This window comes from Dermacentor variabilis, chromosome 7 (genome assembly GCF_050947875.1).
Source record: "Dermacentor variabilis isolate Ectoservices chromosome 7, ASM5094787v1, whole genome shotgun sequence".
NCBI classification, from domain to species: domain Eukaryota; kingdom Metazoa; phylum Arthropoda; class Arachnida; order Ixodida; family Ixodidae; genus Dermacentor; species Dermacentor variabilis.
The window spans coordinates 171,516,893-171,533,980 of record NC_134574.1 but is presented as its reverse complement, the minus strand read 5'-3'; the positions used below and the strand labels follow the sequence as shown (position 1 = coordinate 171,533,980).

Below are 17,088 nucleotides of genomic sequence, written 5' to 3'. Positions count from 1 at the left end.
ATTAGGAGCACCCTGGACAAATTATTACTTTATGAACATTTCAGTAATAATATTTGTTCATATTTTAGGTCTATTTCATTCCCAATTTGTCCACCTTTCTGACACACACAAAAAAGAGAGATAATTATTGTGATAGGATAAGTATAACCAGAGATATTGTCACTCCAAAACTACACCACCACAAAAATGCCATTTTGAGAAAACGAGGAAAAACATTTCACAGCATGTTCATGGTGAGTACGGCAAATGCTTAAACACTAAATTGATCAAGGATGATACATGGGTCTAACCAAGTAAGGATGAATGTTTTAGACCAATTTGGACCAAAATTAGAGCATATCAAAATTAATTTTCTAAGTAAAAGCCAATAGTAACTTTCAAGAAAAATTATTTTTAGAAATTTTCTGTAATAATATTTACTCCTATTTTAGGCCTATTTTGCTAACTAATTCACTACCATCCTGACAAAAAAAAAAAAAAGAGAATTACTGTGATAGGATAAGTACAACTGGAGATATTGTTGCTCCAGAACTAAGACAACATCAGAAATGCGGCTTTGAGAAAAGGGCAAAAATAGTTCCGTTTATTCAGACCTCAACCCCCAACAGTATCTCTCAAAATGAACCGGGGAAGTAGCTGGGATACATCCTGTTGTGGTGCTTTTTTTTTTTTCACTTCCTCAGCAAGGCCAAGTGATGCTGCCCTCTTTTTGGTGGAACTCATGCTACGCCGCAAGTCCTTTTCTTTTGCCCTGCAGTCCCAGTCAGTGTTATGTTAATGTTCAGCTCTGCTAGCACTGCTGCAGCTGCATGCTCATTTCCAGCATTAAAATGCAGCACAGTTTCTGCAACAGCTGCCTGTACTGTAACAAATCACCAGTGCTGCTCTTTTGCTAGCAAGCTCCAGATTACTGAGTGGAGAGACTCATTCAAGTTCTGAGTCCTTCCCCTTGGGCATCTCTGCAGCAGGCTCTTTTCGGACAAGCACTGGTACACTGGAAAAAGAGCTGCAGCCGCATCACTAGGCAAGTTATACTGGTGCCTAGGCTCTGGCTCCCCTTTGGCCTTTGCTGCATTGTGGGGGCACCAAGACTGCTCACCAGCCAGGCACTGTGCATTGGCTTGGGCAACTGTCAGTGCAAGTTATATGATGAAAGGTTGCCATCACTGCATAGCTCATGGCTTCCACATCACCATCATACGATTTTAGTGCTCGCCCATAGTAGACAGCCAACCTGTCGATCAGCTCAGCTGTCAGCCTCCCCTTGCCAACGAGGTTTCGTTTGCAGTCACCCTTTGTTATGCTCGGCCTGCAGGGGTGGTGACCTGCTAACCTCTCCCAGCCTGTTGCAGCTGTTTCGGACGACCTGCGAGGGTGGCGATCTTCGGAGAATCGAACCCTTCCCAGTCTGCTGCGACAAGTGGCTTTGGAGAGCCAACAATGCGCATCTTTGGAGAACCGGCGACGCCAGCAAAGTTAACCGACCATGCACCTTCTTCAGAGAACAGATGGCGCCAACACGGAAAGCCCCGTTTGGCGGACCGTGTATTGTTACTTGATTCGCTGTCGCCTTCATGGTCTACTTGCAGCAACAGAGCTGCTGGGAAAGGGTGTTCTGCGGTGCGTTTTCACGGGCCCCAGAATTCGTCACAGTCTGCTGACAGTTGAGGCGGCTACCTGAGAAGTCAGCTCTAGAATGAAGAGGCACCCGCTGGGGTCAAGCGTGACAACCTGTCTACGAGGACCTGCTCGGTGGGTTCTGGGAATCCAAAGTGCGTATGTGAGTGTGTGAGCCCTACCCCTCGTAGACAGGTCGACTACGCCTCCAACGACTGTGGACGGTCCTACTGGACGAAGGTTGGACAGCAGTTTTCCCTCACCTAGGGATCTAGGAAGGACAGAGGGTTTTTAAGTAGCAGTTTGTCGGCTGCTAGGTATGCTCGTGTGCTTCGTCTAGCATGCTCCATTTGGGAGTCATGCTAGACTGTTGAAATGTATTTCCTGTCGTAATGTAAAAATATGTAAATAAATCCTGTACTCCTAGTTCACGATGAGAGCAAGTTCCTCCCTACAACCATGTCCCAAGCGTGAGTAAGTTGGATGACACCATGGGCCAGCTACCACACCTATTTCATGCCCGACCCCAACTCTTACACCTTGTGCTGCTGTGCCAAGTTGCGGAGTGTGGAGCCCATGCGTTTTTTCACATGGTTAATGCAATCCTCTTTTTCCACTTCAAAGTAGCCATAAACTTTTGCTTCTTTGATTGCGTTGTATGTGCGGCTGTCACTATCACACAACATGGTAGTATAGCATAGGTTATGTCGCTGGAGCAACCTTTCAAACAACATTTTGCCTGCTTCTACCTCCATTTGGCCAGACTTGCAGCTCGTGTTTTTTTGGCATTAGTAGCTTGACTTCCAGAGGTCGTAGCCCTTGCTATTTCACTTAGGGCCATTCTCACAGCCCAAACAAAAGTTGGACATTACATGGTAATCGAGCACATATCTAGTGAACAGTTCAACAACAGTTCAAACACCAATGTGTGAGGAATGTCCCCTCGTCAACCAAGTGCCACCGTAGCACACGCAATGTTTTCTTTTTTTTTTGTCTAAAACGTCTTCATAGAGTTCATTAACTTCTTTTGTGCACCGCGTCATAATGGTTGTGGCAGCTCGGGTGTCAGCAGGCCCCAGAGTTTTCTTTAGGTGCCACTGAAACGTTTTGCTGTGGGGCCCCCGGCACGAAAGTCCTATCGACACGAAGATATTGTTCATGGCTGTTTGGCTATTTCCACTGCAAAGCATTGCATGTGTTGCTAACACGTTTACCTCAAATGGACTGCATGCTTTCTTGCCATCAACTCTGCACAATTTCCATTGTGCCGCAACTTCACCACAATGCTCGCACAACACGACCAGTTTGTTCGCAAGGCCGTAGTCACATTTGCCTGTGACTAGTTTTGCACATCCACCATATGTCTTGCACCGCAGAGCAATGTGTAGCATATTCAGAATGTTGAGGTGAACAATCGCGTATAAAGCCGCAATGTCCATAGATGAGGCCGATGACGCGTCGCTGGCAGTGGTGAAAACCCGTCTTTCGCACTTTTGCTGGCATCGACTCGGGTCTGTCAAGAGTGACTTGCTCACGGGCACTCACTTGAGCTATGTCACTGCTCGTGACAGTTCTAGCATCAACTCTCACGCGGCCAGAGTCGGTGCGAAGAATGCTGTCGCTCTCCAGCGGATTGCTGTCGTCCGCATGGCCGCGAGTTGCTTGCTTATCTATTGTAGAGCCGCACGATGCCGTTCCCTTACCTAGCGGATCGCTGTCACCTGTACGGCTGTTTTCGGATGCCTCAGCACAAGTCCCTTGCTGGTCAGTTGCAGGGACGCACGATGTTGTGCCCTTGTCTAGCGGACCGCAATAACCTCCATCGCTATTGTCTGGTGCCTTAGCGACGAGAGTCGCTTGCTGATCAGTTGCAGAGTCTTGCGATGTCATGCCCTTAGCACATTTCTTATTCTTTGCTTGCTTTCGGCCGAATTGACTGACAGTGTAGAACCTTTCTGGTCCTCCAGGCATGTTTGTTGTCACGCGGTCGCAATCAAAGACAAAATGGCGCCTCAGCCAGCGAGATTTTCAGGTCCAGTGCTATGGTGGCTAGAGGGGGAGGTGTCGGCATCGGAGCGCTGGAGAGGCAGCATTTTTTCAGGACGATGCAGCGGCGCTGCTGTCGGCTCCGAGATGCCTCCCGTACGCTGGCTAAGGTCCGCTGTCGTTACTTGGTTCCGCTGTGAAGTGCCTTTTCTTGGGGCGCAATACGTGCATCGGAAATCATTTTAAAGGCTAGGCGACTTTATCACTGCAGCTGGCCTAACATACTATGTACTAAATTTTGGTCATTTTATCGCCGCGCTTTAGCTTCGCGCTCAGTGCAACAGTTGTGAAACTCATAATTGCACCAAACAGAAAGCTTCTGCAGTAGGCGGTTGTTTGCAGTTTGCCAGTGCCGCTTTAACATTTTAAGGGCCTATTATGGGATGCCGCATGCAGTTCTGTCTGGCATGACTTTATTAGTGCCTTGAGCTACAGGCGCTTCTCCTAATCGTCTACTGGTTGGTGCGTGCCTCATTGAAGTGTGCGCCTCAGTTGATACGGGCCGCTCGAGTGAACCATGATTATTTCAAGTTTATTTAATTTTGCAATGAAAGGTAGAACTGTAGGCACCAATGGTCAAAACTCAGTATAATGAGAGCGTTAAGGGAAATTTGGTTTCCAATTTTAAAAACCTGCAAAGAACTAACTTCGCGTATTTAGTACCGCTCAAATAATGCCAAAAATGCCTTTAAAAAGAATATTTATTGTTAATAGTATAATACGCACGACTCCATATACATGGTTGTTAGCTCTCAAACAAAGAATATGACATGAACTGGAGCGCAAATCCAATATATAATGGAGGTATATACCCAGAAACGGTGAACAAGGTGCAGTGCAAATAATAATTTGTCGGGTGGGAAATTCTGTTCAGATATGCAGATATTTCTGGGCATACAATGTGGTGTGAACAATTCCTGTTTTACATATACAAACACTTTATGTTGGTCTTGCTGATATAAACTTTGCAGTTATGCAGTTATGAATTGTGCGCCTTATATTGAGGTACTTCATTTTTTCTCGCTTCCCTTGCTTCGATGCTTTCTCTCCTGCGACAAGGACGTGCAACCTCGTGAGGACGAAAAACCGTATCACTTGGTTGGTGATTTCTACGCTAGGCTGCGCACAGCCAACCATATCCAGCTTATTTATTGACAGGCAGGAAAGAAGCCCATGATGCTGTCAGCCTTCAACTTGTTAAAGCTGAAACCATGCGTGAAGGCATCTTCCATTGCAGCAACCAAGTCTTTTAGTGCCTGAGATGGGTAAAGTAGGCCACCTCTATCCATGTGGTTGGTAAGGCACGACTCTTCTGGAAGCAAGTGCGAGTCTTTTGCTTGAAGCAACAGCTAGAGAACGCTCTTCGCACTTTGGTTTCATTAGCATTTTCCTGGTAACATACCCGCTAACGTAGTAGGGTATGCGAGAGTCGCTATTTGATCCCACCATTTCACGATGATCTGGCATTGCATCACAATGCTTTACCATCTCGTGAACTTCATTTAGGTTGCCCACATCCAGGAGATCATCCAGCTTACTCTGCATACCGACCAAATTTTTCCAGTGGCGTGGGTCAAGAAGGCTACTCAGAACTCCTTATGACAAGCAAACAAAAGCGAGGAAGGCAAAGCTAACTTCACCACAGACTTCACGACGCGCACTTGGAGCCGGAGAGATTGCTCAAACACATCACGCTAGGCATCTCGAAGACGATGAGCGCGCCACCTGTCACTGTCATGAAAAGATGCTGCGCCGCCATACGCGGCGCAGCCCAGCCAATGCTGACACCTCCCCCTCTAGCCACCATAGCGGTGCCCCAAGACAACAAGATGACGCCACCTTAGCCACGTGATCCTACCTGGCCAATGACGACTTTCTATGCACACTTTTTTTTCTCGTTTTATTTGTGAAGGTGGAGAGCAAACGGTTGCTTACTGGGCGGTAAAAAAATGTTAAAGAAAGACAACTGCGCGAGCTTTTCAACGATACCAAAATGGCCGTGGGGGAGTGAGCCGTTCACGAGTTACAGGCAGCTGAAATAAGTGTGATTTGCCCACAATTTAAAGGGCTGGGGGGTCTGCCGGCACATCTTTGAGTTGCTGTTATGCAGCAAATACGTGGTATTTTTTAATGAAAAGTTGCAGGCAGGTGCGGGATGGTAGTAGGAACATGAAAATGACCATTCTCAAAATTCTATTTTTGGGTAAATTTTCGGCTCCTAAAAGCCGTGTCTCCCCTTAAAGGGCCCGTCACCAGGACTGGCCATCTTGAGCTGACAAACGCAGAGCATACAATGCGCATTAACGATTGTGTTTGCAAAGAATTATATCGTTACGTGCTGTGGAACATTCTGAAATTTCAATCTGAATGCTGTTTTCCGTTTTCCTCGCGGCGACCATGCTCCAAGCCGGACGGTGACGTCCTCGTGTCCCTGCGCCTACGTGCTCGTATCCGCAGTGTGATGTCGCTCGTAGTGACACGTGACTTTGATAATTATTCAAGGCAACATCTGTTATTTGTGTGATCTATTGCTTGAATTCACGAATTGAAGTTTAGAGAAATAATGAAACACACAAACGGAATGTCTGCGTGTTTTTTGTTTTACTTCGCATTGAAGCAAGAGAGATGTACTTCCGCTTTGTCTGCTTGTTCCCACGGTCGTGCAGTCACGTGTGCAAGTACCGAAACTATGCCATTTTCTACCATGTTCCAGCGCATGATCATGCTCTGCAAGCTGCTTGTTCTCCCTCAGTATTCATGTAGCACTGAATTATACTGCTAGTCATGTGTCTTTGTGCACAGTGCGCAAAATCATGCGCTGCGTGGACAGGACAACAGCTCGCGCGCGACGCCGTCAGTGTAAGTGCGCAGCGTCAGAAAAAAAAAGTGAGGCCGTCACGTGATCCTCGAGGTACGGTATGGGAGAATGCAGAAAAGGAATTTCGCTTGCAGAGGCTAGACAGGGAGAGTGGAGAGAGTGTCTCGCTATGTAGTGGAGCCTGCCTGCTGAAATCATGGGTTTGCAGCACTCAAATATCTTTATCTCGGCTATTAATGAGCCGATTTGAAAAATTTTTGCGGCAGAACACTCCCTAGAGGACACGTAACAACTTCCAGCATATAACCAAAATTTGCTATGCGGCCTGGTGAGGGGCCCTTTAAGGCATTTAGCCAGTTGGTAGGTATCTTTCCCATGTCCCCGCCAACTAAGTATTAACAAGGTTTTACTGTGGAGGGCTTCTCAGTAACTTCAACCACCTTGATTTTTTTCAACGTGTTCACAAAGCGCAGTTCGTGTTTCTGTGTTCCGCACCCACCACAGTGCAAATGCTATGGCCAGAAATAAAACTTGCAATCTCATGCTCAGCTGCAGAATGTCATAGTCATCAGACCTCAAGAGAGCTTGCATGCTACCAATTTATTACGGCACTTATGCATAAGTCACAGAAGTCAACTTACCTCATTCACAGCATACTGAGATGCCATTCCCGACAGAGACATCTGGTGTCCACCGTTGAGTGCAGGTGGGACCTTCCCATTTGGAATGTGTGGCGCATGGGGCTGGTGGGACGGTGGAATGCCACCGCTGTGTGCGGAGTGCATGGGCGAAGGACCCCTTGGGTGCTGCTGGTTCGTATGTGGAGGAGGATGGTGCATGCCGGCAGCAGGATGTTGCGGAAGAAGTGCCTGGTGCTGCTGTTGAGCTGGAGGGTGATGCATGGATGGAGGAGGGTGACCTGCCGTCGACGGAGGGGCACCTCCATGGTGCGCCTGCAACCCAAGGCCAGAGGCAGGCCGGGTGTGCGGAAGCACCGCAGCACCATACCCAGAGGACTCCCAGTCGCTGGCATCGTAGCGGTCCTGGCCCGAGCCCCAGCTCTCTCGGTGAGGCGATGCCTGCTGTAAATGTTGCTGCTGCTGTCCAGCATGAGCTGGAGGATGATGGACGTGTGGTGGAAGGTGTGGCGGTGGAGCATGGTGCGAATGTGATGGCAAAGTGTGTGAAGTGGGCAGGTGGTCCCGGCTTTCATAGTGGCCTGGATGTGGTTGTTGCCCATTGTGCGGTGGCAGTTCCTGAAAACGAGAAAAATTGTCATAAAGCTGGAACTAGAAACACTGAACCAAGACACACAACAACTCCACTGTCTTTTTTACACCCTGGGATCTTTATATCCGATGTCTCAAATGATATTGTCAAGACGGCAAAAACCGGGGTCATAGAGCGCTATTCAGGAGGCACAGCGGTGGGTCGCCCTTTTAATACTAAACGCAACTGTGACTTCTTCACTGCACCTTGACAAAAACACTCATGCCTACTCACATTGTCCTCTTCTTCATCAGAGTACTGGCGCGGCATTTGCGTCCCTCCGAAGGAAGCATCGTGCTGATGTGCAATTTAATCATGACAATGGTACATAGTACAACAGGACAGAGTCACACACACACACGCGCACACACACACACACACACACACACACACACACACACACACACACACACACACACACACACACACACACACACACACACACACACACACACAAAGGAATAAACGAGGAAAAAAAAAAAAGAAAGCGAAAGTTAGGTCGACAGGTACGGCTTCATCCGTGCCACATGCACCACTTCGGGTAAGTGCTTGCGGCGACTGGAGCTATTCTCACTGTCGGGAACGACCTCGTAATTGATGTCACTCAGGCGGCAGATCACTTTCTACAGCCCAAAGTACAGTCTTAGGAGTTTTTCAGAGAGTCGACGACAGTGTGCGGGCATTTAGACCCATATTTTGTCACCGAGAGTGTAGAAAACGGACCTGCGTTGAAGTTCGTACCGTTTTGCATCTTGGTCTTGCTGAATGCAGATACCTATGCGGGAAGCTGTCTGGCTTCTTCGGCGTGCTTAGTAAATTCGTCAACGTAGGTAGGTAGGTCGTCAAACTCGTGCGGCAGCATGGCGTCTAGCGTTGTCGTGGCTTTGCGACCGTGGACCAAGCTGAATGGTGTCATTCCAGTAGTTTCCTGTTGAGCGGTTTGTAGGCAAAAGTTAAGTAAGGCAAAATCTGGTCACAGTAATTATGTTCTGTCGACATACATGCATAGCATGTCTCCGAGGGTCTTATTAAGACGCTCGGTTAGTCCGTTCATCTGGGGATGGTAAGCAGTTGTTTTCCAGTGGTTTGTACCACTGAGTCTTAGAAGTGAGTCAAGAAGTTTGGCAGTGAAGGCAGTTTCCCTGTCTGTGATGACTACTTTTGGGGCGCCGTGACTAAGGACGACGTTTTCAATGAAAAATGGAGCTGTGCCCTGCTATGTAGCTTTCGTCTTCACGTAGCGCATCAGGTAATCGGTGGAAACAATGATCCATCTGTTGCCAACTGTAGAAGTAGGAAATGGGCCCAGGAAATCCATTCCAACTGGGCAAATGGCTGGCCTGGTGGTACCTCGACCAGATGTAAGAGACCTGCGGGCTTGCCAGGAGGCGCTTTGTGTCTTTGGCAGCCCGCACATGTTTGTACATGACATTTTACACTAGCGGGTAGCTTCAGCCAGTAGTACTTCCGTCGGAGTCGGGACAATGTTCTCATGTAGCCTAGATTACCTGCGGTGGTTTCATCGTGGCATGCTTTTAGTAGTCCTTTTTGAAGTGATGGCGGTACGACAAGCAGGTATGTGTTGCCACTAGCAGTAAAGTCCTCATATAGAACATTTTGTTCCGGAGACAAAACGACGGCAGTCCCCTGGTATAGAGTCACAGAACGTTTTTACTCCGGCCTTCCAAGAAATTAATGAGTGGGAGCAGCTCTGGGTTGTGGCACCGCTCCTGTGAAATAGCGACGGTGTAGACGACGCCCAGAAATGCAGCGTCCATGTCTACAGCATCATTACCTGCGGACTCGATGGGTGACAGCGAGAGGCAGTCTGCGTCGGTGTGCCTCTTTCCTGATTAGTAAATGATGGTCATGTCGAACTCCTGAAGCCTAAGACCAGCATGCCAGATGGCCAGATGGATCTTTCAAGTTAGCCAGCCAACAAAGAGAATGATCATCACTGACAACCTTGAATGAACGGCCGTACAAATACGGGTGAAATTTGATAACTGCCCACACCACGGTGAGGCATTCCTTCTCAGTATTTGAGTAGTTTTCCTCCGTATGAGAGAGAGTTCGGCTAGCGCAGGCGATTACTTTCTCGGAGCTGTCTTGCCACTGCACCAGTACGGCACCCAGACCAACATTGCTTGCATCAGTGTGACTTGCTGTAGGCATATCTTGGTCGAAGTGTGCCAGAACAGGAGGTGTTTGCAGGCGTTGGCGTAGTTTGCTAAATGCTACTTCTCGACAACACACGAAGAGAAATTCAACTTCGCCCTGCCATCTGCTAGCCGCCTGGTTAGCTCAGATGGTAGAGCGGCTGCCCCGGAAAGGTGGTGGTCCCGGGTTCGAGTCCCGGACCAGGACGAATTTTTCTTCCACTCTGAGGCCTTTCTTTCGAGGAACCCGTATGGGTTTCCTTTGCAGCAATTGCTACGAACGGGTGGATGTCGGATTTTTCCCTTTATTAATAGCATCTATTTTGGTTGGATCAGGTCGCACACCCTTGTGACTGACGATGTGGCCAAGGAAGCACAATTCACTGATACCAAAATGACTTTTCTTGGCCTTTAACGTCAGGCGAGCCAAGCGTATGACTTGGAGGACAGTGAGTAACCGGATTAGGTGCTCCTCAAATGTAGCTGAGAACACTATGGCGTCGTCTAGGTAGACCAAGCATGTTTGCCATTTCAGGCCTGATAGTACGGTGTCCATTGGACGCTGAAAAGTGGCAGGCACTGAACACAAACCCAAAGGAAGGACCTTAAATTCGTAAAGACCATCGAGGGACACAAAGGCAGTTTTATCACGATCTCTCTCATCGACCTCGACCTGCCAATACCCACTTCATAGGTCCATTGATGAAAAATAATGTGCATGCTGCAGCCTGTCCACCGAATTGTCGATGCGTGGCAGCGGATAGACATCTTTCTTCGTGAACTGGTTTAATTTGCGGTAATCGATGCAGAATCGCAAACTGCCGTCTTTCTTTTTGACTAACACCACAGGTGACGCTTAGGGACTTTTCGAAGGCGGTACCACATCATCCTCGAGCATCTTCTCCACTTGCTTTTTAATCTCCTTGCGTTCCCCTTTGGAGCTATATGGTAGGGATTTTGTTGAATCGGCCACGTAGTATTATCCGTGATGATATGGTGCTTGGTCAGTGGCGTTGGTGTGACCTTTGACATAGTCAAAAAACAATCTTTGAACTGGCGTATCAGCTCCAATAGGTGCTGCCGCTCGGATGGTGACAGGGTGAAGCTGACGTCGGCAGACAAAGGAGTCGAGGGCGGGACGGTCGTTGCTTGTAGAGCAAAACAACCTGTAACCTGGGTGATGTCGTCGCAGTGCGAAATTGCGATTCCCTTCTGGATGTGATTGCGTTGTTGCTGAAGTTCGCGAGAAGGACTTCCGCATGCCCATGAGTCATGTCGAGTACGCCTCTAGCAATGGAAACGCCTTGTGCAAGCAATAGTGCAACGATTTGCTCCGTGATCAAATCCCCGTGGTAGGGCTTCTTGCATGATACAGATACAAGGCAGCAGGATCGCGGCTGAATGGTCACATCGTCGGCGATTCGCAAATGCTCATGTTGCCCATCATTCATTGTGTCGCTGTGTGGGCTGGCAGAAAATGTCACCATACCTTCCGGAATGTTTATGACTATGCCGTGGTTTCGCAGAAAATGCATTCCCAAGATGAGGACTTTGCAGCAGTCAGGGAGAATGACAAAAATGGCAACAAAACTGGAATTACCGATGTGGATTCGGGCAGCACATATTCCTGTTGGTGTCATTAGCTGACCCTCGGCACTTCTGATGTGGGGCCCTGTTGACAGCGTCTTCACTTTCCTAATTCGGTCAGCCAGCTCTTGCCGCATAATCGAGAAGTCTGCGCCAGTGTCAACAAGTGCGGTGACGTGATGTCCATCCACCAGAATAATGAGATCGGCATGGGCAACGTCGTTGGTGGGAGTATTCGTCGCCCTCATATCGTCTTCGTCGGTGTGAGTAGTCGTCGTCGTCGTCACGTCATCTTCGTGGGGAGCGTGGGGGTGTATTTTTGGTGTCTCGACACAGGGCAACCTTCCCCACAGAGGTCACTGCTCTTAGTTACCCCGGTGCGGACTAGGGCAGCGACCACCCCTGCCGACATCAGTGGTGAAACTCTGACGGCTTGGGGAAGTGTAACGTGGAGGTGACGGGGAATGCCAGCGACAATGTGGTGAAGCTGCCTGGCTGGTCGACAGCTCATCACTGCGCGGGGCGCGATGATCGTCGATGTGCACGAAAGCGGCAAGTGAAAAGGAGCCGACTCCAGGGTTTGGATGGTGGCAGTAGCTGGCAATGTGGCTTGGTTCGCCGCAGTGGTAGCAGAGTGGTCGACAGTCAGCCATGCACCACAAGTCGATACGCCGAACTGGAGGTTGTCTCACGGACTCCCGTTGCCACCATGGCACGGGAGCGGTCTATGGCTGAAATGGTGCTACCAGAGGTGAAGGCGGAGGACGTCGGACCATGTCGGCATAGGTCGGCAGACGTGTTTCTGGACATGGGGCAGGAGAAGGCTTGCCCCAACTCCTGGCACACGACTTCGGCAACAAAAATGACCGGATACTCCATAGGAGGAGTTCCGAGGGCTCGCAGCTCTTCACGCAGGATGTCACGAATCGTGTCCCGTAAAGAAGTGTGGTCAAGAATCTGAGCTGCGGAACTTATTGGTGTGTTGTATGGCTGGCGGTCGAAGTGGCGGCAACGTTGCTGAAGTGGCCACTTGATGACAGTTGCTTTCTTGATGAATTCGTCGGCTGTTGTTGGTGGATTTCGTACAAGACCGGCAAACAGAGGTTCCTTAATTGCCCGCATGAGGTGGCACATCTTTTCTTTGCCTCTGTCATATCGGGGTCAGCTCGGGGAAACAGACGGGCCATATCTTCCCCATACATGGCGACGGTTTCGTTGTGTTTCGGTACCCGAGCCTCAATAAGTTGTTGCGTGTAATCTCGCCAGTCCGAGCTCAAGAATGTATCAAGGAGCCGACAACGAAAATTGCTTCAGATTTGGAAGCTCCCTTCCCTGTTCGCATACCATGTACGAGCGCTGTTTTCATGCGTGAAATAAGCATGGGTGAGTCTTTGTAGGTCGTTCCAGCGTTAATAGAACAACGTGTTCGTACTGGTCAAGCCAGTCCTCGACATCTTCAAAAGCATCGCCGTGGAAGATGTCGGGGATGCAAGGGTGTTCAAGAGTCATCTGGGAAAGGCTAGGTGCCGTCTATGAAGGAGAGAGAAGCGCCAATGATGTAGCCATGTCGGTGAGGCCGGGCAGGTGCCAACTCAAACGGTGGACTGGAGGTACGGCTCCGAACAGGGGTTGGCCGCATGGAGTTGCAGGCTCCAGCACCTCCACCAGTGTCGCATCATCAAAAACGGGGGTTGTAGAGCGCTATTCAGGAGGCACAGCGGCGGGTCGCCTTTTTAATACCAAGTGTAACTGCGACTTTTTCTTCACTGCACCTTGACAAAAATGCTCATGCCTACTCGCGTTGTCCTCTTCTTCATCAGAGTACAGTAAAACCTCGTTAAACCGTAGTTGGCCGGAGCTCGGAAAAAGCATGTACTAAACGGTAGTACTGCTTAACCGAAACAGCATGAGATCGCCCACTTACCTGTCAAAAAAAGAACTCGGAGAGAGTGCGATGAAAGGGAAAAAAAACAAGCAGTATTTATTTCATAGTGTCAACCAAGATGACATTTCCAAATTCCCCGAGTTTTCCCGGTTTTCCCTGAGTGCCTTTGCAAAATTCTCTGAGTGACGCAGAACTATGTTTTATGTCAAGATGGGCTGAAACCACGTCGCCCGGTACTGTCACTCTCTAGTAAGCATATGAAAAATATAAAAGACAAAACAAAAAACAAAAACAACTCAATTAAGTTTGAATCCTAAGGAGTAGTGTTTATGTTATTCAAAAAGAGAATAGAAAGGAGGGGTTAGTAATATGCACAGCAAATAAAATGTCTTCGAAAGAAATTGCAAATCGCGTCGAACATCCTCAAATAAGAATAAAATTAGATGCGCACAGAAGCAAATATTTTCGAATATGAGCTATTTCTATCAATTGATAGCAAGCTCAGTGGCATGAGGCCCTAATTTTGTCACAATTGAGATTCTCTCTCAACTGCTTGTAAGTCAACCTGAACTGTCCTGACATACTCTCAGCCCGCGCACGACACTTCAGTGTTGTGTTTCACTGCTATAAAGAGTTTATTTTGATTTGGATGAGGGACACCTGCATCTCGACATCAGCCGACACTTTTTTTTTCAGCTCAAGCTCCTTCAAAACGGCAGCAGCACGCTTCCTTCCCTGCTCATTCCTCAATGTGTAGGTTCTTTCTGTTCTTGTGCTCCTTCTGCCACTTGTTCGCCCCACAGAACATTTGAAGCATCTTCTTGGTCAGTTGCACAGTCCACATCTGATTTTTCGAACTCCCTAGGGGCCACAAAAACGTCCGAAAAATCGGCCAGTTCGAAAAAATAAATGCATGTCATTTACTACCCTTAAGGGTTCAAGCCGCCCCAGGAACATTCAAAAACGCTCTGAAGGCCTGTCGGTACACGTATTAGGCATATCAGTGCTTGTACTGTGACAGGAAATACCGGGTGCATGCGTGTATAATTAAGGAACACATACTGTGTCCTGTGGCAATAGTCCCTTCCCACGCGTGTTATGCTTCACTGCAATACTTTTGCATATGCTTCACCAAGTAACATTTCTGTAAAGAGACGGAGCTGACTTTCGGGAACCGGCATTATGCAACGCACCATGCTTTCCAAGCTTCTAAGCCAATCGCAAGGACCACAAAGATGCAGTCGGTGCCATTGTCGACAGCAGCGAATTCTTTCAATGAAAAACATGACACCCAATGGCAAGAAGGTTAATAGCGAATGTCGAAGCAGCTAGGTCTAGCGTTGCCACAGTGGTGGCTACGGCTGCCAGCAGATCTGCGTGCGAGAGCGCCGGTTCGAGGTGGCGGCTTTGATTAATGCCGTTTAAGACCTGCGGTCACGGCAAAAAGTTCAAGAAATCAGACGGCAAAGGGTTCTTGCGTCCGAAATTTCAGACGTTCTGATACATTGACTCTATGGGGTACGTGGTGGTGCCGCGATGCCATCCAAATTATCGCAGCAGCACTACACCTCAGAGATTTAACTGCAAATGCTGACCTTGGAAGCTTTGCCTGAATTAAAGGTCACATCAACATCGCAATCATCATATTTTATTCCCGCTACCTCACACATGACCTGCTCTCGCCGTTCTGTTTGTTGAGTTTGCCTTTCGGACACCGTTCCACTATTCTGTGCTTGTTTGTTCAGTTTGCGTTCCAGACAGCGCTCTGCTGACTCCCAAGAACTCTTTCTTGTGAACTTACTGACACACCAGGACAAATGGCACCAGTGGTGCCTTTGCAATCAGACTCTGAATGAGTCTCGAGTCGCATAAAGTGCGTGAGCAAGAAGCTTTCCGTAGTGAACTATGCCGACAGTCGATCAACACATGAAGAGGAAGAGACTGTTTCCAGCTCGGATGTTTTAGTTTTTCTATAAAAGACACGATCATTCCTCGGGCGCTGTAAAGATGTCCCCGATGACGTTCAGGGGAAGGTCGAAGACGTGGAGGCGTTCGTTCTGCAGTGCTTGCTGTCTACTCGCCAGAAGAAGAATAGAGACTTCTTCAAGCAATAAATTGTAGTTAAACTGTGCCCAGTGTTTTTGTTTATTATTTACGTACAGACACGCGCATCTGCTGCAAGGGTATGTAATTTTTGTTGTTGTGTTACATTACTGACATGAAAATATTAGTTTTTCAGCACTATGATAATTCAAATTAACAAATAAAATTCAGCGGTCCCGTGAAGTTCGTTGTAGCGAGATTTTACTGTACTTGCGGTGGTTCTGCGTAGCTGGTGCGGAGCGATCAGGATTACGGTCTCGCTACTAAACTGACTGTGGTTTGCGAGATCTGCGGTGAAGTTGCATCGGGATGAAGCTCGTGGGGAATTGAGGGCCTGAAAATGTGTAATCCTTTTGATGTGAACATACTCACAGTGTATGCTATGCCATCAACCGGCAACGGTCAAACGGCCATGAATTATACCTAGTGCCTACTGATGGCCTTTGGTGCCGTTTTCTCAAAACCACAATTTTGATGATGATGCCGTATTGGAGGTTCACTATCTCTGCTTGCAATATCACTATAATTATTTTTTTTTTCAGGAAGGCAAAGCTGCGTAGAGTGCAAATATGCAAAATAATGTTGTTGAATTTATTAGAATTTTTTAATGTTTTTCTTTTTTTTAGCAGTTAGATGGATTTCTCTCACTGAAGTTTGCAATGTTCTCTATTGATATAAAATTGGGTTAGAACACCATAGTTACTTATTTGCACTCTTTGTTAGTTCCAGATCATTTTCATATGTCAATATTTATTATGCCATGTATAATTTGGTAGATAGCTCACCTCCAAGCAAATTATGAATAAAGCTGTATTTCTTCAATTTCTGGAAAGTTATTTACTCTGCAAGAAAACTGGATTAAATATTTAAAACTAGCACATTGAAATACATAAACTCAGCAAGTTTCATCAAAATCGACAAAGAATCTAAAAAGAAGAAGTTTTCAGGCGCAGGGTGGGGCGCAGGCGTAGGTAAGGGAGCAGGCGCACTAAGCAACACAAATGTCACGATTATTCTGCATGGAAAATGCCGTCCAGATGGCACGATTTTGATTGTTATATCCAATATGTGGTGAATAACACACCGCTGTGTATGTTTTGTTTCTCATAGCCCTAATGCATAAGTAATAGATCGTTATAACCAATTTATTTATTACATGTGGTATTGTTATAAGTGGACTCTCACACTTGTGGCAACGAATGGTAGTGGTGCTGTAGTGGTCAGTGGGCAGGTGTTACAATAAAGACAAAAAAGGAAAAGCAAATCGGCTGTCCCAAAGTCCAGGCCCAGGATTATGGTCTAGTTGTCCTTGTACAGCAAATGAAACAGCCTGTACAAAGTCTGACAATACGCGATTGCACCATGTACGTACCTGCTCAGAATAGTAGCTGCCATTGTGCGATGGAACGCTGTGAGGTGGCTGAGGTGTAATGTTGCCAGGCTGTTGACGTCCCTGCATAGACATTTATGACAATTACTAAATAAGCATTCACTGTGATTTCCACTATGAGTGATATAGGCACCAGTTACTGAGAGGCAAACACATCTGGGCAATGGAAGACTATAATATCAATGTACATGCCTGCATACACAGGCAATCAGAA

General features: G+C 47.6%; 1 protein-coding gene across 3 annotated transcripts in view; it reads right to left on the bottom strand.

Annotated features, from left to right (window-relative positions):
- Positions 1-17,088, bottom strand: part of mbt (serine/threonine-protein kinase PAK mbt) — a 109,162-nt gene that overhangs the window by 38,206 nt on the left and 53,868 nt on the right. For 2 of the 3 annotated variants that reach the window (XM_075700298.1, XM_075700299.1), the window contains exons 5-6: positions 16,857-16,937; positions 7,123-7,737 (exon numbers count right to left, since the gene is read on the bottom strand). In XM_075700298.1, the coding sequence (XP_075556413.1) occupies positions 7,123-7,737; positions 16,857-16,937 (696 nt within the window). The remainder of the gene's footprint in view (positions 1-7,122; positions 7,738-16,856; positions 16,938-17,088) is intronic. The other variant, XM_075700300.1, reaches the window with a different exon arrangement.